The sequence below is a fragment of the Branchiostoma belcheri genome, unplaced genomic scaffold (genome assembly GCF_001625305.1).
Source record: "Branchiostoma belcheri isolate BF01 breed outbred unplaced genomic scaffold, Haploidv18h27 scaffold36, whole genome shotgun sequence".
Lineage (NCBI taxonomy): Eukaryota > Metazoa > Chordata > Leptocardii > Amphioxiformes > Branchiostomatidae > Branchiostoma > Branchiostoma belcheri.
In genome coordinates, this window is record NW_017803976.1 from 293,976 (window position 1) to 314,846 (window position 20,871).

The 20,871-nt window shown below is 43.2% G+C and overlaps 2 protein-coding genes across 3 annotated transcripts; both read right to left on the bottom strand.

Annotated features, from left to right (window-relative positions):
- Nucleotides 1–270: 270 nt before the first annotated feature.
- Nucleotides 271–3,836, bottom strand: LOC109476147 (PHD finger protein 24-like). The gene is made up of 7 exons (XM_019777042.1): nucleotides 3,639–3,836; nucleotides 2,869–2,947; nucleotides 2,328–2,434; nucleotides 1,852–1,944; nucleotides 1,494–1,633; nucleotides 949–999; nucleotides 271–522 (listed from the first exon to the last, which is right to left on the bottom strand). The coding sequence occupies exons 1-7, from the start codon at nucleotides 3,834–3,836 to the stop codon at nucleotides 414–416; spliced, it is 777 nt and encodes a 258-aa protein (XP_019632601.1). The 3' UTR covers nucleotides 271–413.
- A 1,483-nt stretch (nucleotides 3,837–5,319) lies between these two features.
- Nucleotides 5,320–20,704, bottom strand: LOC109476012 (PHD finger protein 24-like). 2 transcript variants are annotated; one of them, XM_019776822.1, is made up of 9 exons: nucleotides 20,490–20,704; nucleotides 12,136–12,238; nucleotides 11,072–11,254; nucleotides 10,147–10,225; nucleotides 8,724–8,830; nucleotides 8,080–8,172; nucleotides 7,076–7,215; nucleotides 6,591–6,641; nucleotides 5,320–6,047 (listed from the first exon to the last, which is right to left on the bottom strand). In XM_019776822.1, exons 1-9 carry the CDS (start codon nucleotides 20,654–20,656, stop codon nucleotides 5,939–5,941), a joined length of 1,032 nt encoding a protein of 343 aa, XP_019632381.1. In that variant the 5' UTR covers nucleotides 20,657–20,704; the 3' UTR covers nucleotides 5,320–5,938. The 2 variants fall into 2 exon arrangements, with proteins under 2 accessions (XP_019632381.1, XP_019632380.1); XM_019776821.1 differs by lacking the exon at nucleotides 20,490–20,704 and adding an exon at nucleotides 17,559–18,060.
- Between the last annotated feature and the right edge of the window lie 167 nt (nucleotides 20,705–20,871).

Below are 20,871 nucleotides of genomic sequence, written 5' to 3' on the forward strand. Positions count from 1 at the left end.
TTCACTGAACCTTGAAGTTTAATAAGATGGGGAGCCCCATTCAATTCTGTCAATTGAACTTGTTTTTCAAGATGGACCATACTAAACACAATACATGGCATATTGTAACAGTCTGAGAAGAGAAAACAAGTTGCTTTATTTACACAGAGTTGGGAAATGGAACATTTTCTTCTGAGCCATGTCCGCATGACGGTTACGTACTGGAGACAACTACAGCGTCATTTGAAAAGCAAATCAGTTGAATCAGAATCATAACGGGCAAGCGCTAGCGATTTCAATCTTTTCTATTTGATAATGAGACCATCACAGTGCTTTGGTTTGTCGTAGAGGTTGTTTTGCCGTTATCCCAATGCCATTTCTTGTGTGCGAACATAATGGTGACGTTTAATTCACATCAGTGTCTGTCCGAGATTTCAGCTTCTGTGTGCAGTCGGCAGGAAGTGTTTTTTGCCGGAGATGTTGGGACGTGCAGATAGGATGGAGATGGCGTGTTCTCGGAGGAACGTGTCCCACTGAACTATCCTGTAAAATACATGTACATAACTGTGTCAGTAACACTGTTATATTCAAATAATGGTTAAATGTATTCAGGTTACAGCAAGTACAATAATAAATTTGAGGGGTAAGTTGCAGTGACACCCACTCTCCAAGCAGAGGTTGTGGGGGAATGATCCTTAGCTTTTTATATATGGCCCGTATTATTTTGTCGCTACCCCCGCCTTGGGTCCCTATCTGGCTAATTTGGTACTGCCTGGCCAATTTGATACTCTATTTTTGAGACCCTAGGATCTGCTTGGAGACTAGTGACACCATCGTACCGGGTATATATTATCGGAGTCACTGAAATTGAAACGTAAATTTGATACTTGATCAATTTTAGGTTTAGGTTTCTTTCCAATATCAACCTTGTTAAAGGCTGTTAGGCCACAAACACATCTGTATACCTACCCAGGCTCCACCAGTAGGTACTTGGTGTAGTCTCCATCCTTGGGTTCCAGTCTGCAACAGAAAGGTGAGATTAGGGATGGTTCATTTGATACTTGTTTGGAGGGGAGGATAATAAATTTGACATAAACAAAGCACTGTTCAAGATACTTGATAGGATGGCCTGAGACTGATTGAGTAGTAATTGTGGAGTGTGTTTGTGCATATAGGGTGAAGCAATGTCTCGATGGTGGGTACAGAGCGTTTTTGTATCTACCCCTTTACTAGTGTTTTGATGGAATAACCCTTCTTGAACAAGAGGTACAAAACGAATACACTGACGGCTATGGTCCTGTCCTTGGTGCTGATATGTTGATCAGAGTAGGTGGACTCATTGTTCAACTTTTGTTCTTCCATTTTGTCAAGCACTCCTTCAGTTTTGGGAGCACCTTTCAGCCGCCATTGTATTCTAGAGGTAAAATTAACTGCAAAACCGCTTATTTTAAACCCTGGTAGTATAGATACACAAGGCCCCATAGCGCCCCCTTCACGTCATGTAACAAACCTACCCAAGACCATCCATCCACTGCTTGATGACTTCTTGGTAGTTATCTTTCAGGATCATCCCCTGGCCGTTAAAGTCTTGTTCCTTGTAGATGTCCCGGACGCGCTGGATCTCTCGCGGGGTCAGCTTTTTGAGGAGGTACTCCTGAACGTTGCAACAATAAACCTGTCTTTTAAAAATGCTTGCAGTTCAATCATGTTCCGCATGGGTGTCTCATTGCACAGTGTAACAGACCGCAAGTTCCAGATGGTGTCTCAACGATCATGATCATGAATACGATCGTAGAATGTTTTATCAAAGCAATATTAAAGAGGCAGGGTTTTTAAAAGATGGAGATGTAGAAATGGGCTTTATTAACTTACTTTGGGCTTCTTCTGCAGGAAACGTACGCTCTCTGCCGTCACAAACTCCCACCAGCCGATAGACCCGTCTCTGTTGATGTCGATGTTGTCGAACTGCGACAGAAAATGCCAGGACATTGTAGCCAAACGTGTTAGACATTCCAATACAACTACATGTATACAAGGCTTTTGTTGATAGAATTTCGCTTAGTCGGCGTTTTGGTACAGTGTTTCCTACATGTTACTCACATGGGACCTCTATCATGTACAAACGTTTAGTATTGTTAATTGTCCTCCCCTAACGGTACCTGATGGCCTTGATTTATTCGTTGTTTAACTTTTGTTCGTCGTTTTGTAGTGATAATGTAGTGATCATAATGCACCCGTGGGATTGTGCTTTTCTGAAACAGAATATTGTATTAATTTATTGGATACAGCTAGCTGAAAGCGGCGTTATATCAGCTGCACACTTATAAAAAAAGGAACTATTTTCCTACCGCGTCTCTCGCCTGTTGTTCCTCTGCCTCGCTCAGTTCTCTCCCCTTCATCTGACGGCACAAGTTCTGTTGGAAGGTCACGAACTCATCCACAGTCACCTGTGTGTCTGAGGCGTAAACATTGGGAACAATTACGCTCATTCGCTCACTTCCTTATGATTTTTCTCTTTTGAGCTTCCAATTTCATAGCTTTGTATATGTAGCAATTATAACGTGACCTACGGACACTTTTATTATAAAGGTGGCTTCGAGGAATGCACGTAGTCTCCACCAGACTTCTTTAGCGGGGTGAATAAATCGTAGAAATCGGCCTAAAAAGAAGGTAGCCGGCAAGAGAAGCTCCATTTCCCCGCAATTTTAAATGGAGCTTCTCTTGCCGGCTACCTTCTCTGGCCAATTAATACACTTTTTAGGCCGATTTCTACGATTTATTCACCCCGCAAAAGAAGTCTGGTGGAGACTACAATGCACGTGTGTGTCTATGTTATGCAGACCATGCACGAGCGCCCCCTAGCCCACCACTAAATGTTGACACCCTTACTCTGGTCGGGATCGTGCTGGTCGAAGTTGTCCATCATGAGCTGGGTGTCCTCTTCCTCCAACAGGGAGCCAATATTTTCCTGTGGTTTGCAGATAGATAAACATAAAAAGAATGGGACAAGGAGCCTATATATGCTTTCTTCATGTGTTAAATCACCCATTTAATAGCTACGATGACAGAAAAACTTACGGTGTTGTTTCCTGTATAAATAAAAGGGAAGTCTACACGGTTTTTCTAGGGGCGTGCCCGTAACATTAAGCCCAGTACGTAATCAGGATCGGATACACTTTCGAGTGGATGAAGGCAGTTGCCTTTGTTGTTTTGAAGCCAAGCGAGGTGAAAGGGGAGGCACAACTGTATCTTTATGAAAACATGAGCTCGGGTTACGATCTCTTGCTTGTCCCAGTATGAGCTGTATTATAAAATTCCATACAAAAATCTACTCAGTAAATTACTTGTACGCAACAACATATGTACACGTCTTCGTATTGAAAGGAATAACTGATTTTTGAAGGTTTTGAGGTTTGACCTTTTTCCATGTTTTGACTATTTCCATCAATCAGAGCCTCAGAACTTTCTGGCATCACAACATGCACACACACACACGCTGACATTGACCACTTGAGTAGCTGTATAATACGCTGTGTAAGGTATATATTCTCAAATATGTTACACGAAGTTGTGTCGCAAAGTAGTCCATATGTTACCGTGCGTGCGCTGGAACTATTTGTGAGCGTCAAATCAGCGATCTTAAACCTCCTAAAACTCACGCAGTTGAAGCAGCTCCAGCCCTTGTCTGTCCCCGCGTTCTCCATGGCGGCCATGGCGTGCTGGTCCCCCTTGTTCTTCCTGGTGAGGCAGGACGTGTGGCAGCACCGCCCGCACACACGGCACTCCAGCTTCACCGAGCTGTCGAACCCCGGGCAGCCGCGCACATGGCACGAACGGTCCGCCGAGGTCTGGGCCATACGGTGGGGAAGGAGTGACGAAGCGTATTCAATAAGTTACTGATGTGTCTGTGTTGTCTTTGTTTAGAAGAAAGCTTCAGTCATAGCGACCTATAAATTGATACCTCACCTATAGCAACTGTCGTTCCGTTCCAATTAAAGTTTATAAAACAGACGGCATACGGCTATACACTTGTCATGTAGTATACACAGATCATCAATCTGAGGCAACACATCTCAACATACCCTTCAACTACATACATACAATACGTGTTTATTCATGAACCTATCACAAGACTAAGAAATCGACATGTAGAACGTAACATTATTCGGGGATCTGTAGCGGCTGGGCCAGCAATAGTACTCAATAATGTAATGTAAGCCCTACAATATCCAGCGCATTGGCATTACGTCTGTGTCAAAAATACTGACCATGGCAGCCTCATACAAGTACCAGTGACCCTCCCCATAACACATGAGGTCCGCTTCCTATACAACAATGCTATGCGTTTTAAAGTATTCCCTTTTGTACATTACTTACATCAAGCTCTGCGTCATATGAAAACATCTTCGATTCAGACTCACACACTCTCCTTTCTCAGCTTCTAAGCCGTTCTGTAACAGCTTTAAGCCGGATTACAGCAGGTGTATCAGGGAGGAAAACAGTTTACTTTAGTTCAGAAACCTGATAACTCCCCCCACCCGCCATGAATGCACGTGTTTGGGGTCTAACTTGTATTTCTTAAGAAGGTTACGTCGCACGTGGTGTAGTCTTTCTGTGTCCATTCAACATGTGACGCCTGTGAGGAAAGAAAAACACTTCCAGTCATTGTAGGTACGTCACGTTGGTAAGAGGCCCGTGTGTACCTGTAAATATTTCATTGGAAGAATAATCCTGTCCAAAATACGTATTTTAGCCTTGCGTCGGGACTGGCGTCTCTTTGAGTAGGACGCGAATGTTGGTATAGCGAAGAAAAACATAGATTTTTTTAGATCAACAAACTAATCTTCTTCTGAGCCAACTAGACCAGCAAAACTACTTATCCCCCAAAATAGCACAAAAGAAGAGCTTAGCCATCGTAGTTGGAGGGATTTTCTGATATTACCGCATTCTTACACCCCTGAATGAGGTTAACAAGCTGCCACTGTGTCTATAAACTACTTTTCTCCTGGTCAGATTTGGGTCAAGTGACAGGATTATCAAACAGCGTCTCTCCTTTTTAAATGGCTTCTTTAGTAAAGAGCATGGTGATAATTTGATCAGGCAGAAGTCGAGCAGACTGTAGTGTTACCGCAAACACTTTCGTTGAACTGGTTCTGAAAGGTTGAAAGACAACCTAGCAGGCTAGCGCTGAAAAAAAAACGCGTTCCCTCAGTCTTTGAGGGGGAGAGTAGGTATCAAAAACCAAGCAAAAACAAACAGCTCTTACATAGAGAGGAACTCAGCTACAAAGTTGCAAAGATGGAGGAACATTGTCATGATAACATTTGGATTGTACGTTTATTCAGACAATATTATGTCACAGACTAGTCCTCTGTATTTGAATCAGCAGTTTTAATGTTATAATTCTACTGGTATAAGCAAGTCTTTCAACCTGGCGATCTCACAGTGTGTTGTAGATATTCTACTACAAGCGTCTTTTTACTACATTTGTAGAGCGGCACAGTAGAGCCTAAAGTTAAGACATTGATGATTGAAGACTTTCCTACAATAGCATCAGTGTGGTATAGCAACGAAAAGTCACTGAAAGTCCTGAATTCATGAAGCAAACTAGTTTTGCTTCATGTAACTGTGAGATCTTTGTAGAAATCTACAATTGATGAAAGGCAGTGCCTTCTATTCTCAAACTTGCTTGTTTGTTTGTTTGTTTGTTTGTTTGTTGACATCTCCAACGTTCATAAATGTTCATAAGGATCCTTGTTGTCCGTCCAGATACAATCACTATCTTCTTTTAATTGACATGTTTCCCACTCACTCAGGTTCCCTCGTATGTCTGATATGTCATATCAATGCCTAGCTTATCGTTTGTGCAGTGCTTTACTACATTTGCCCATTGTTCCATAGTTCATATATCGTGACGTTGCTCACATCGCCCCCCTCCCCCACATGTGTCACAGTCCCCTCAGCTCTTTCTCTTGACAGGTAAGAAGTGTTGTTTGCCGACGTTGTTGGGCCGAGCGGCGATGATAGTGACTGCGTGTTCCCGGATGAAAGTGTCCCAGGGGATCACACTGGTGGAAAACAGAACAAACTCTCAATACTCAAGAATTTTTTTTGTATCTCATTTGGCCATGTTGATTTAATTATATGGATGACATCCTCTGGTAACCCCGAAACTGATGCGAGCGTGCGAATAAAAGTTTGGCAAGAAAGAAAATGCTTTCATTGCGAAATCTACGTCTTCAAATTCATTTCTTTAAATTTTTGTCTTTTTTGTTTGATTTTAGCATTCTACGACATTGGTATTGTTTTCCAATATTTTTTGCAACTTACGGTATATATTTGCTCATTTTGTAACTGTTTTGTACGATTTACAGTATGGTACGGCTGAAAATTCATGCGCGCGAGCGGATGTCATCCATATAATCAAATCAACATGGCCTTACCTGGATGTCTAACCTTCATCGACGAAATCTCAATATATTTTGTTGAAAAACACTAAAATAAAAGTTCATCTTTGTAGGTATATAACGTTTACATTATGGTGAGAGATCCAAATTAGATGCAAAGTATGAAATACTCTATTTAGTCTCTAAACATTGAACAACATATACCACGATGACGTCAGCAGATACTTAGAGTAGTCTCCATCCGGGGACTCCAGGCTGCCATGGAAACAAAACAAGATCATGGTCAGGGTTGTACCCCAGACATCAGTCAGAAAGGGGGGGGGGGAGGCAGGATAGCAATAATTGCCATAGGGGTGCTTCCTGCCCTCTATATGCTTACTTCATTCGTGCATCTTAATAAGATAGTTTGCCAATATCCACTAGAGGGAGGGTGTTGAAAATGGCTCGAATTCTATCTATCCCCATTATTCCCGCCATTTTCATGCATTGTGATTGGTCCTCGCGATAGCACATTGTACACGTGAGATATTTCACTTGCTCTGTCCTTGGTGCTGATTCGTCAGTCATGCCCTGTCACATGATGACATGAGCCTATGGCATCAAAGATACCACCAGTGACATGCCTATTCAATTCAATTGTATTATTATAATGAGTATATATTAAAATCATGACGTGTGACGTCACCCACCCGACACTGTTCATCCACTCCTTCATGACTTTGACCGCCTCGTCATAGTCCAGGACGCCATGTTGGCTCATGTCGTTGACCTTGAAAATGTCCCGGATGCGCTTGATCTCTCGCGGCTTCAGCTGCTTCAACACGTAGGACTGGCGAAAAGACAATACAAAAGTTATTCCTAAATAAATGAGCGTGTAAGATTCTATCATCTTTACCAAATAATCGTGATTTTTCAAATCTCATTTTTTTTAATTCAGAAAAACAACAATAGATACAAATGAAAGGACACAAAGTGACCGCGAACTCAAGTTAGGAAAAACTTCTCGTAGCTACTTTTACAATAAAAAATTAAGGTATTTTACAACACGTTTGAGAGACATAGTTGAAGCGTGAATCAAAACTCCCATCCCTGAGGAAAAGAAAGCAAAACAGGACATATATAGCTGAGAGCGTTTATTTTTTGTTATGTAGTTTTGTGTGGCTAACACAATTTTACAGTTGATGTCATAGGAACAAACAAACTGCCGCGAAGAACTAAAAGTTGTTTTGCATTGACGTTTGTCAGTAAAGCCTCGGTCACAACCCACCGTACGTGCTTCTGCGTGCTGTCTACGTGGGCAAACGTAGGGCATTCGTGCGTGGTGAGTACCACCTCCGTACGGAATCCTACAGATTTTGGAGCACGCAGACACGCCGTAGAACTTTAAGTGCATGTAAAACTGTTTCTACGTGGGGTCTGCGGATTCACCACCCGTACGTGCGAGTACGTGCGACGCGCGTGCCCCGTACGTGCCGTACGACCTTATGCAATCGTACGAGTGACGTGCGAGTGACGTGCGTCGACGCCAATCCTTCCCCACGTTTTCAGAAAAAACGTAGCAGACGTAGCCTCCCAAAAAACGTACGGACAATAAAGCACGTGCGGCAGGCTGTGACCAAGGTGTAAGGGTGTTGAAATTGACTATGTGTCCAAGAATCTCGTTTATTACATGACGCCATAATCTCAATCTTACCTTTGGTTTTTTCTTGAGGAAGTGGATGCTCTTCGCCGTGAGGAACTCCCACCAGTTGATGGCGCCGTCCCCGCTGATGTCGATGTTCCCAAACTGTCAAGAGAAATAAAATATGTACAGTCAAGGACATTGTACACAGATAATGTCCTTGGTACAGTGTAGGTACGAAATGAAGGTAGTGTGTCAGTATATAATTGAAATAATTGGTACCAAGTATGGAAATGTGCGTGAATTGAAGCAACGAGGATGGTGCCCAGGTCAAATTAATTTTCAGTATAATACAAATTTTAACGGCTTTTGGTGGCAAATGTGCTGATGTTGTCACATTGGCGCACCAAATCCGTAGTGTGTTTTTAGCACACAATTAGACAGATTAGCCTAAGAGGCTCGGTGGGCGCCACTCCACCGTACAGGTGGGGAAGTCGTGTAAAATGCCTTTCCCAAGGGCACAACGTCGGTTGGTTCCGAGTCCAACCATTGGTTCCGAGTCCAACGCTCTAACCGTTGCGCCACCGACGCCACTACGCCAGGTAAAATTCGTTTTACATCAACAGGAAAATGTAGTATTAAAATGCAGTGTGAAGTACATGTACCCTCCCCCTTCCTTAATACTTCATTCATGTCCAGATAAAAAGATGTCGCACCAGTTCCCGTTCCTCCTCCTCCCGTTCTTTACTCAGCTCGATCCCCTCCGACTCCAAACACAGGTCCTTCTGGAACTCTATGTACTCCTCTAGGGTGATCTGGGTACCTGGGAGAGCGAAGGAGATACTAGTACAAAGTTGTAGAAAAGCGTATGGCAAGCGCAGAACGTAATTGTCTTCGTCAGAAGGACTATGAAATTGTCTCGCCGGAGTGTGGGGAACTGCGAATTTTGCGATATAACTCTGGAAGGCATGATTCGACGTCCATGATTTTTGGCAGGCAGATTACCGCTGTTAAGGCCGAAGTCAAGTACAAGTTTTGGCTTCGTGGGGGGTCCGTGCGTCACGTTAGTGCACCTTTTGTGTTTGTGGCCTGTTAGCAAGATAACTCAAGTATTTGTAAAATGTTGATTATAATTCTTGGTGTGGTGCTTACTATTGTCGGGACCAACGTTAAGTTCGTTACTGAGCTTCGTGGGGGGTTTCGTTGTGACTACAGGGGGCATTTTGTTAATTTTTCTTGTGAGCAGGATAACTTTTGTATGTGTGGATGGAAGTTAATGAAATTTGATAGGCATATTACTGTCGTGGTCTCCAAGATTGAGTTCAAAGATGAGAGTCGTGGAGGTCGTTATGTCCCCGTAATAGGACCTTTTGTGTTTAGAAATCCCCCACCTACATCTGCTTGGAGACAGCCGACAGCTGGATATAGCGGGGAACCCCATAATGGGATGGGATCAAATGACGTTACATTGAGGGATTGTACTATAACTTCAGCAGGGGGGGGATAGGTTGGACATATGTCAGGTTATTTCTACGGCCACACTAAGTAATTGCTATGGATGACGTCCACTGGAGACCTTAAATCTAATTACCTTAAATTTAAGGCAAGCGCGCAATAAAAACACGAAGGGCCGAAAACGAGATGCCTAGATTTGGAATATACTAACTGTAGAAGTACAAATGTTAGGACACAAAGAACACAAGAAACAAGTCTTCTATTTGTCATAAAGACAAATTAACAAAACAGCAGTAGTCACCCTGTTCTGGTTCTTTCCTTTATAACATCTTCTCTTTTTATATTTTGCGGCGCTGTCGTGACACTTTCAACACAGTAAGAATTTCTTGAACGTTTTTTTTCCAGTAACAGTCCAAACTCAAATAACGTAGGGGGGAGGGGGGGCTAACACGGGTGACGACGCATCTGTATAATCTGCGGCAAACCGTTTCAGGGTGTTCTGTACCATAAAAATAGTACAGAGATTCTTTTGTTCTTTAGACCAAATTGATTATTAAAAAGATTGAAGAATACGCATGTTATTTTCTCTAGAACGATGTACCTCTGACGAAGACATGAGATCTCCGACCTCTAGTTTGGCAATGCTAAGAAATTTTAAGAGAAGATAATCAAATTAAATCTTACTCTGGTCCGAGTCGTATTCGTCGAACTTGTCCATCAGCAGACTTGTTTCGTACTCGTCTAAAAGCTGGCCGAGGTTTTCCTGAAAACCGGAAACGAAATTAAAGGATCAGTCATTGAATACTTTATTCGTTAGCTATAAATGATTGCTAAACTTATTATAGTACACGTTCTTCAGAGATTTTCTGATATTCAGTCACCAGCGTGAAACCCTGGCTGGAAAGAGCTAGTGAGAGAAAGAATAGAGGGGGAAGGAGAGAAAGAGAGTGAGTGAGTGAGCGAGCGAGCGAGAGTGACTGGGTGAGTGAGTGAGTGAGTGAGTGAGTGAGTGCGTGAGTGGGTGGGTGAGTGCGTGAGTGAGAGTGAGTGAGTGAGTGAGTGAGTGAGTGAGTGAGTGAGTGAGTGAGTGAGTGAGTGAGTGAGTGAGTGAGAGTGAGTGAGTTTGTTTGTTTGTTTATTTATTTATCCAGGATATACATGTCGCCTGTATGGCGGTTTTCAAAGATTCCTGGGGGAGTGAGTGAGTGAGTGAGTGAGTGAGTGAGTGAGTGAGTGCGTGAGTGAGTGAGTGAGTGATTGAGTGAGTGAGTGAGTGAGTGAGTGAGTGAGTGAGCGAGTGAGCGAGCGAGCGAGCGAGCGAGTGAGTGAGTGAGAGTGAGAGAGTGAGTGAGTGAGTGAGTGAGAGTGAGCTAGTGAGTGAGAGTGAGTGAGTGAGTGAGAGTGAATGAGAGTGAGTGAGTGAGTGAGAGTGAGTGAGTGAGTGAGTGAGAGTGAGTGAGTGAGTGAGTGAGTGAGTGAGTGAGTGAGTGAGTGAGTGAGTGAGTGAGTCAGACAGAGACAAAGATACAAAGAGTCAGAGATGGAAGGAGACAGAGAGAGGGAGACAGAGGGGGGGTATATTTACTATACACAAGTCTTAACTCCTTACACAGTCGGCACAAGTCCATCCGGCCTCGGTGTCCGCGCGTTTGGACGCCTCCATGGCCTGCTCGTCTCCCCGGTACCGCCGCTCGAAACAGTTGGTGTGACAGTTCCGGCCGCACACACGGCACTGGATCTTAGCCGACCGCTCAAAACCTTTACATATCGTACATGTCACGTCCACAGTGATCTGAAAAAAAAAAGATGCAAACAACACTCGCAAGTCCGACAAGATTTTAATCTTTAAAACGTTGAATTTTCAATTTGTTTTTAGAAACGACAATGTGTGTTTTTTGACGATATTGAAGTCGTTGCCGTGCACAGATTTTGTTGGCAGTTTTGTGGAATGTGGTATACATGTATTATGCAGCAAAACCAATGTTGGCATGTCCAAAACAGAAATATAAAAAAAAATTGCTGCAGTATCAATGAAAGCCGTCTAGGGGGCCTACAAACGTTCGGATCACAACACCTATTCCATGACATGCCAAATACCATTACAGTTTAAATCTATAGCTAAGGCACGACTTTTGTCTCAAACCCTTGTCCACGCACACACGGACATACAATGTCACTGAAAACACATGGGTAACCTCTGTTTTACGGGATATCACGTTTTTCAGAGAAAAACGTTATCGGATTACTAGTAATCGATTGGCGCCATATATCAGCATACTTATGCCCGTAGCCAGGGGGGGTTCGGGGGTTCGGGGGTTCGGAAGCCCCTCCCCCACAAGTCTCAAAGGTCCACTTTTTGGTCCACTTTTTATGTGAAGGTCCACTTTTTGGTCCACATTTTATGTGAAGGTCCACTTTTTGGTCCACATTTTATGTAAAGGTCCACTTTTTGGTCCACATTTTATGTAAAGCTCCAAGATTTTTCTTGAAAAAATGGACTGGAATCGTAGAAAAACTGCTCCCTTTGTCATTGAATAAAAATTTTTCAAAATTTTCCGGGGAGCATGCCCCCGGACCCCCCTACGGAACCTCGCGCCTTCGGCGCTCGAGGTCCCCTCAAGCAGTGCGAAGAACCCCCCCCTTCAAAATCCTGGCTACTGGCATGATACTCACCCGTGGTTCCTCGTCATACGGGATGGTGTAGTACTCCTCATCACGGGGCAGGTACGTCTTCCTCTGCCCGGACAGGCTGAACACTTTACCGCCGCCACCCGAGCTGAAAAATACACAGCAACATCACCACACGATAATCTCCAAGCAGATACTTTGGTGGTTGCAATACAGTATCAAATTGGCCAGACAGTATCAAATTGGCCAGACAGTATCAAATTGGCAAGACGGTATCAAATTGGCAAGACGGTATCAAATTGGCAATACGGTATCAAATTGGCAATACGGTATCAAATTGGCAATACGGTATCAAATTGGCAAGACAGTATCAAACTGGGCCAGGTAGTATCAAATTGGCAAGACACTATCAAATTGGCAAGACACTATCAAATTGGCAAGACGGTATCAAATTGGCAAGACGGTATCAAATTGGCAAGACGGTATCATACTGGCAAGACGGTATCAAATTGACAAGACAGTATCAAATTGGCCAGACGGTATCAAATTGGCAAGACAGTATGAAATTGGCAAGACAGTATGAAATTGGCAAGACAGTATGAAATTGGCAAGACGGTATCAAACTGGCAAGACGGTATCAAATTGACAAGACAGTATCAAATTGGTCAGACGGTATCAAATTGACAAGACAGTATCAAATATTGGCCAGACGGTATCAAACTGGCAAGACGGTATCAAATTAACAAGACGGTATCAAATACGCCACACTCTCCGGGGTCAATGGTAACTCAGTAATGGTAAGTATGTCAGTCGGGTGGACAATTTGATCGCCCCCTGCCCCCGAATGCATCTGCTTGGAGATTGACCACATGACAGAGCGAACATTTAAAGACCTTTAAAGACCAGCCTTAAGTTGTTTTCTTGGTTGAACGTTGTTTTTCTGATAACTCAAGATATGACTCAAAGTTTTCAAGATGTTTTGTAGTTAGAAATGACTGGATTCTTCTGAAATATTCAGATGCGGATTCTGATTCAAGAAGTTTAAAAATTTTCGCCACTAGCTACGAGTTTTAACCAATATTTCACGATGTGCTGTCCTTACGAATGTTTTGGCCTCCGTCTGCCTAGTTGAAAGTGCAAAGTACAGCACATGTAGACAGCCTGACACTCAGAGTCGTGGGTACGTAATTGCTTGTTCGCAAATATTAGCTGAGTTATAGAATAGGACAACGAATGATTTAGTCTGACAAACTTCATTATTGCTCCAATGTCCATGACATTCTTTGTTCAGCACTTGACGCGATCAAGTCGGTTGTAAATAGTCCTAATTATAAGTATCGCTGAGGCCACAGCAAGTAATTTTATGGATGACTTCAGGTGCGATTAATTTTCGCCTTATTTCGGAAAAGAAAACAAGAAATTTTGTTGCCTTCGGACAGTGGTCAACATGCCGAAAATGGGCAAAGATGTCTGTTGCCATGCCGGAACGTTGATGGCAGATAACTACGAAGAGAGGAGACAAGAAAAGGCTTTGATTTAATGTTTTGTTTCCTACTTTGATGCAGTGATATGTGATACTGGCTGTGTATATGTGATGTTCCAACTGAATCAAAAGCATTTGTACAATGATTGAGTCAACATTTTAAAATGTAGGGACCTTGTTTTTTTTCGGCCCGCCTTGTTTTTTTCGCTCGTTCGCATTAGATTTGGAATCTGCGGAGGATGTCAGCCATTAAATTTACTTGCTGTGGCCTGACTTTCCTCTTGTTTTTTTTTAGAAAACAAGCGAGTCAGAACGAAGTACATGTACTTACCCTCACTAAGGTTAGTTATCAAAAGGTCAAAGTCAATACAATTCATACAGGTATAATATTATCTGTGTTAGGTTTAAGCACTAAGCCGTCGTCATCAGCCAAGCATTTGGATGAATGTTTAAGAGGCTTAATACATAAAAAACATAATAGAATTCAAACCGAGCAACAATGATCTGAAAATTCATTTTGCGTGGTTGGTTCAAAGCAAACAAAACAAGCTTGTATTTCCAATAGAATTCTTTCTCCTGCATAATTTCACCTAGTAACACAGTACAGCATGTCATCTACACACTGTACGAAAACAAAATCCAGATTTCGCCTCTAAAGTGTCCTATAATGCAAGAATATCTTTAAAACTTAGCATCTCGATATGCCATACCCTGGATGCCAAACTAGTATCGGGCCGTTAGTCGTTTTCCTTCGGCAGCCAAGAGCCCTTCGTCCGCCTATCTAAATTACCGCTACGGGGGAGTTGAGCCCGGGAGTTTTGTCCGGTCCGTTTGTAGGGCCAGCCAAACTCCCCCCGGGCTAGACTCCCCCGTGGCGGTAATTAAATTTACACCAGCGGGCGAAGGGCTCTTGCGGCCCGGAAAACGAGTTCTGGCTTCCAGGGTAGATATACCAAGATGTTTCTCTTGTAGCTACATTTGAACCGTGCAGAATTGATTCTGAAGGGCTGTTGGCATCCCTCGTTGAGAATTCGCGGACCCGTAACCCATCTGTCGTACTGTGTGCTGACGGGACCCACAGACTGTAGCGCATTCAACAACGTCCTTCAGAATAGTCAGCCTTTAACAAGGTGTTGCATAAAATCACTTCACTAGAAACGCGGACCTCATCAATGTTGTGATGACGTTCAAGTGTATATTTTGAGCAACCTTGAGAAAATGCAATAAAAGCATGCATACTGGGAAAAAATGTTAGTATACTATGCCTACCTGCCTTGTAGTATACTATTACAACTGATACTTCAAAGGGTAATAGAATGGGCGAACGTTGTGGTGTCCAAACAGACTTTTGGTCCGGCTTGTCTTGTTTTTTTTTCGTTTCTAGATCTTACTAGCTAAGAGTTGAACAGTAAAAACGCGTACAACTAGAGGGGCGAATGGGCCTGAACGCAGAAACGGCCACACGCGCGCGCGACAAAACTAGCCCGGCCGATACATTATCTTTGAAATTAAAGCCGTATAAGATGAATATATTCAGAAGATACAATTACGTCTATCTTACCATACCTTCCACAAGCCATGCCTGACGAAACAGCTGCAGAGACCAGAGTTACCCGTCGTCTTATAGGTCGGGCCCGAGCAGATGTGTCGTTCTGTTCTAACGCCCCGGTAACTTGTCTCACCGTTTTATAAGGGAAACGGATATTATATACTACATGTATATGTATGTCTGGAGTCATTTTTCAATCAATTTGTCACGAGATTACATATTAATCTACATTATACGGGATGAAACCAAAGCTTTGGAGGGGAAACATTGTGTTCAATATCTAAGAAAATCAACGTAGCTAAACGTAAGGTCTGTTTTAAGTCAAGTATCAATAGTCAGTTGGCACCTTAATCTTTGTTGGAGACACACGGCTTTCGCTGCTGCCAATTTGTGTTTTCCTTTTAATCCTGAAAGGGGGTGTTTGAATGGTTTTGCCGTGTGTTTTCTTTGCGTCAAACACGCAAACATGTTTTGAGTTTGGGTCGAAATTAATCGTAGCGTAAATAATTAATAAAGTTTAAAAGTAGCTCACCATACATACAGTGATGGCTGGTATTGTATAGATGACTTGATTCTATTCCGATCCGTAGCACGATATTGTTCCAAAATGTGATTTCTTTCTGATGTCAAAGGTACCTATTGCCTATATACTAGTCGTAAAAATATATGGTCTTTCAGATCGTACTTTCTTGTCTGAGACACACAATTTGTGGACAGACTTTTGCGACAAACTGACGACAACCTGTGACATACAGTGACATAAAAAAAACACCATGACATTTCAAATAGCGCCGGGGAAAGTAGTAAATCAATTGTGTAGACTCGGGGGGAAACAAAAGAAATACATTTGTTCCGATGACATTAAGGTGTCGGATAGATTACAAATATATCAAAGGGTCTATCTTATTTTGATTAATGATAATCTAACGATGTATAGGTCACAGGCAAAAGGTTGGTGTGATATCGCAACAGACACTGGATACAAAATAAAAGTAAATATAGTTGTTGTTTGATTGTATTTTCCGTTATCGTACAAGTGGTTATATCAACATCACAGAAATGTATGTGCCATGTGTCCGAGTTCAAAAGAATATTTCCTTGTTGCCAGGTTTTTCATTCTTTAGCAGGACTTTTTGTTACCAAAACAAGTTTTTTTCCTAGCGTCATATACAAACAGTTTCTCTTGCCTTGTAAAAGAATTTGCAGGGTTACATTCGTATAATTTGCTTGTTGTTCTATCAACTTTTATGAAACATACATAAAAATGCAACGGACTGAAAAATTTTCCCTACAAACCAAGTATGTAAAGGTTGATAAGGCGGGACACTGGCTTAGTGTAATATTTCCATTGGGGAAATTTTTCAAATCTCGAAAAGGTCGACGAGAGGTCCTGTCTGTCAGTGTCTTCATGTTAGAACAGTCTCTACCGGATTGACTGATTGGCGAAACTCACGCTACTGCAATATGCAACCCAACAACATGCATGGCCGGTACTCTTCAGTATTACCAAGTATGATGGTCATGGTACTATATATAGCCTCCTTGCTAGCAGTCTCTAAAGAGAGGTGAATTGGTGGTGGGGGCATTTCACACTTAAGCCGGCGTTTCATACATGTGATGGGCTTACTTCTGATGGCATATTAATTCTCGGTCTTCAATTTGTTGTGCGCCGCCTCAAAACAGAGTTCTGAGAACACATATACCCTCATAAAAATCACATTATATAGAAGCAACCCAAAATGCTACTTCAAATTTCGGGGGATGCACTAACATACAGCTATCCGTTTATTGTGTAAGATGTATATACCCAAGAGGAGACCCCCAGACTCTTTGGTATATGGGGCCTACCATCAGGATTTCACAAACCCCAGACCTAGAGGAAGACCCCCTAAAAGATGGAGGGACCAGATAGTACAGGATACGGGGTGGTCCCTCAAGTACGCTGAACGAAAGGCTAAGGACCGTGACGCCTGGCGGGAAAAAATGAAGAGGAGCAAGGGGCCAGTTCTGGCCTAAGCATTTAGGCAGTAGGCAGTCCAAATCAGCTTGGGCTGTATATTATGTATATCTCAATTATAAACGTTTGCTATCGACATTTATATCGTGCACGTGGGCTTAGGCTGATAAATAGTCTCTTATAACTAATTCATTCTGACTAACCTTCAAACACAGCTACTTGAACTTCTGTATAGGTGCGGGAATTTATAGCCGGTGTTTTAAATCGTTGTATGGCAACGACACATCGGCGCCCTTTCTTGTCAAAAGCGTTAGAGGAATGACAGAATGTTGCGAGAACGTCTGATCCGACATTGTGACAAATTGAATATAAGACGAGGGAGCAAAACTTGTTGGTCGCTGTGAAACCGCCACCCGCAAACTAAACAGGTGCCCCTTGTGTAGAAACGGTTGTTGTTGTTGTTTTTTCTCTCTACTCACCTCTGAGTGGGTTTGTTGAAGGCGTTTTTGGCCCTCTCGTCGCTGTTCCTCCTCCTCACGGACCAGGTCGTGAAGGCGCACACGCGGACTTCGGGCGCGGGCAGACCCGACTTGTCCGGCGGCTTCATGGCGTGGGCCATCCGGGCAAAACGCACGACTCGCGCCCACTTCTCCAGAGACGGGCGGTGAGGGGTAGGCTGAGGGGAGGCCATGACGCCCATTCACCGACAACTGGGTAACGTTCACACCGCGGGACGAATTCCCAGAGCCGAAAGACAGATGCCGACAGGAACAGGACGACTAGTACTTGAGTGGATAATGTTGAGACACCTGGGCACAAGGGTTTCCCCTGTCGCGGCTATTGTCAAATGTGGTCTCTCCCACGGCAATTTGCAACTTCCGCAAACGTTGTCGCCGCCGGTGGTTCTGACATTGCCGGGACCTCGCTCTGAACAACGCCGCCTGAAAACTCTCACACTATCGATCGACCTAGAACCGCAGCTTACCGGCTCAGCCGTATGATGACGTACTCCACTTCAAGCAGAGCTTTACTGACTGGCCCACTTGTGTTTACCTCTCACACACGCACACTTCTGTCCGCTATATGTCCACTTCTGCAGGCTTTCTACACCCTGAATGGCTACGTGGTAGTGTGACGCCTGAGAACATAACAACAAACACCCTCCAAACCCGATTACTAAGTTGTTAATCGTTAATTGACAGGCGTTTGTTGCAGGAATAAAAGGTGCTGATATTTCAGGAGAGGGTGTGCTTTTCTATATTATCCCCCATTATGTACGGTACAGAGGAGTTTTTGAAAGACATATAAATCTTGATTCAGACAGGGTGACGTGACGATGTGACCCTGTAAATGTTTTATAATCCGCGAGGCAAACGGAGGCTGACGTCGGCATGTTATTTTTATTAACAGTCGTTTGTTGCTATCAATCTCACGGCGGCTCCAGACGCTTTGAAACCCGGTATAAAGGCGCATTGTGGTGAACTAGCTGTGTGTCGTCATGAAATTCCTTGCGTACCCTGTGGCTGTATCCAACGTGACGTTGGCCTTGGCCTTCTGACACCTTGTTGAGCGAACAGTATCGCTCTTTCACAACCCAACGGTAGCCTCCACCAGGCCTTTCTACGGGCAGTACGGCTCGTAGAATTCGGCGAAAAAGAGAATAAAATGGGCCAAGGGAGTCCGGCCGCGGGGAGGTAGTTTCTTTCCCTCCGGCGCGGTCAGTCAAACCTACAAGGCGGCCAAACTCCCTTGCAAATATTCTCCTATACATAGCCAGCGTAGTTAGTCTGGTAGAGACTAAGCCAATGGTAGGACCGCACTTGTAGTCATACAATTTAAGGAGGAGTAGATATGGATATTGTAATCTTCATCTCCAAGCAGATGTAGTGAGGAAAATCGTGATATTTTCTAGCTGATCCATTTCTTTTCCGAAACGAGACCAGCCCTGGCCTTTATATCGTTTTATTACACGCAACGTTACATGTCGCAATCTATCTTGCTGTCCACCGCATGAGTTATTGTAGCCATATAAGGCCACAGCAAGTAAATTTTATGGATGACATCCTCCTCATACTCTAAATCTAATGCGATAGGGTGAAAAAATAAGGCGGGATTTCTAAATTTTCAACTTTTCAGATCATAAACCTTGTTAAACAAGATTTGAGGCAATTGCAACAAAACATGGCATCGCATCACAACCAACAGGTCTTTATTCCAACATTTACAACATTTTGTTCATTTTCAGCATGTTCAGGGGTGTCAGAGTATACAGTGCAATCGTATTAGTATACAGTAAATTTTACTAGTAAAATTGAAACTGTATACTAATACGATTGCACTGTATTCCGTAAGATTGCACTGTATTCTGTAAAATTGCACTGTATTCCGTAAAATTGCATTGTATTCCCAAAAATATCACTGTATACTCTGGCACCCCTGATGTTGTTCACCGTCCAACATCAAGGTCAACAGAATTTCTTTTTTTTTTTGGTCAGAATCAGTCGAAAATCAATGCGCGCGCTTTAATTCATCCAAAAATATTACTTGCTGTGGCCTACAGCACCTAAAATAGAACAAGTGCCCCTAGAACGTGAAGTAATGATGGTGTTTGCGGTGTAGCTCAAGTGTTTGATAATCCCTTAACTACCGACATGCCAACGTGCATATGCATCATCTCGTGCGAACTACAAAGCAGACGACGATGCCAAACTACATTCAATGAGCCTCTACCAGGCTTGGTGGGGAGGCGGCTGGAAAGAGTAGAAATCGGCCAAATAGAGAGATAAGCATGCCAAGGGAGTTTGTCCGTTGAGAGAACATTTCGCCGCACCCCTTGGCATGCTTATCTCTCTATTTGGCCAATTTCTACTCTTTCCAGCCGCCTCCCCAAGCCTGGTAGAGGCTAAAACTACATGTCAATGCAGCAAAGAGACCGTGAGTCACAGCTAGCTACCAACACAGAAAAATCTAACTGACCGTAAGATTCCTCCGGAAGTTACTGAGTAATAATTTCAAGATTGAAAGTTAGAATTCTGTTACACATATATAAAAAAGTACTTGGTTAGGCCATATTGATTTGATTACATGGATGACATCAGCTCGTGCATGAATTTTCGGCCGTTTCCAAAAAAAAGTTTTCAACCATACTGTAAACCGTACAAAACTTTTGCAAAATAAGCAAATATATACCGTAATTTGCGAAAAAAAATATTGGAAAACGATACCAATGTCCTACAATGCCAAAAAGACGAAAATTTAAAGAAATGAATTTGAATCGTAGATTTCATGATGAAAGCATTTTTTGTCAAACTTTTTTTTATTCGCACGCTCGCATCAGTTTTGGGGTTCCCAGTGGATGTCATCCATATAATCAAATCAACATGGCCTTAGATACATGTCAAAGTACACACCTTGATTTGGGACCCCAGGCCGTCTGTGCAGCAGCGCCCCCTGCCGTTCTCTTCCAGGGACTTGCATTCGCCCCGGCTTCCTTGAACGCCTTGACAGCGGTTAGCATCTTGGGCGCGGCCAGGGCCTTTCTTTCCGCTCGGGTCTTCTTAGACAGCGGTATCCCCATGGCGATGTTATTTCCTCCACAAGCATGCCAGTTCGATGTGACACCTGTTTTTTGTACTCGTTTGCCAGGTTACGATTGTACGCGACAATCAAATTGTCCTGCAGGTATTTCTACTGTGACGAAACCATGGCTATGGAGAGACAATCAATTTCGTAACAATCTTTGCAATTCTAGAACACCGTCCTCTAACGACATAGACAAAGGCAAGAAGACAA

What these genes read in the sequence shown, in the direction of transcription:
- LOC109476147 (XM_019777042.1), bottom strand. Translation starts at nt 3,836, where the DNA reads ATGGCCCAGACCTCGGCGGACCGTTCGTGCCATGTGCGCGGCTGCCCG. An exon ending in TCCTGCAGAAGAAGCCCAAA is followed by an intron (nt 1,634 to 1,851) that starts GTAAGTTAATAA and finishes TGCAACGTTCAG; the next exon opens with GAGTACCTCCTCAAAAAGCT. An exon ending in TACCTACTGGTGGAGCCTGG is followed by an intron (nt 523 to 948) that starts GTAGGTATACAG and finishes TGTATTTTACAG; the next exon opens with GATAGTTCAGTGGGACACGT.
- LOC109476012 (XM_019776821.1), bottom strand. Translation starts at nt 17,779, where the DNA reads ATGGGCGTCATGGCCTCCCCTCAGCCTACCCCTCACCGCCCGTCTCTG. An exon ending in TTCAACAAACCCACTCAGAG is followed by an intron (nt 12,239 to 17,558) that starts GTGAGTAGAGAG and finishes TGTATTTTTCAG; the next exon opens with CTCGGGTGGCGGCGGTAAAG. An exon ending in GAGTGGATGAACAGTGTCGG is followed by an intron (nt 6,642 to 7,075) that starts GTGGGTGACGTC and finishes TTTCCATGGCAG; the next exon opens with CCTGGAGTCCCCGGATGGAG.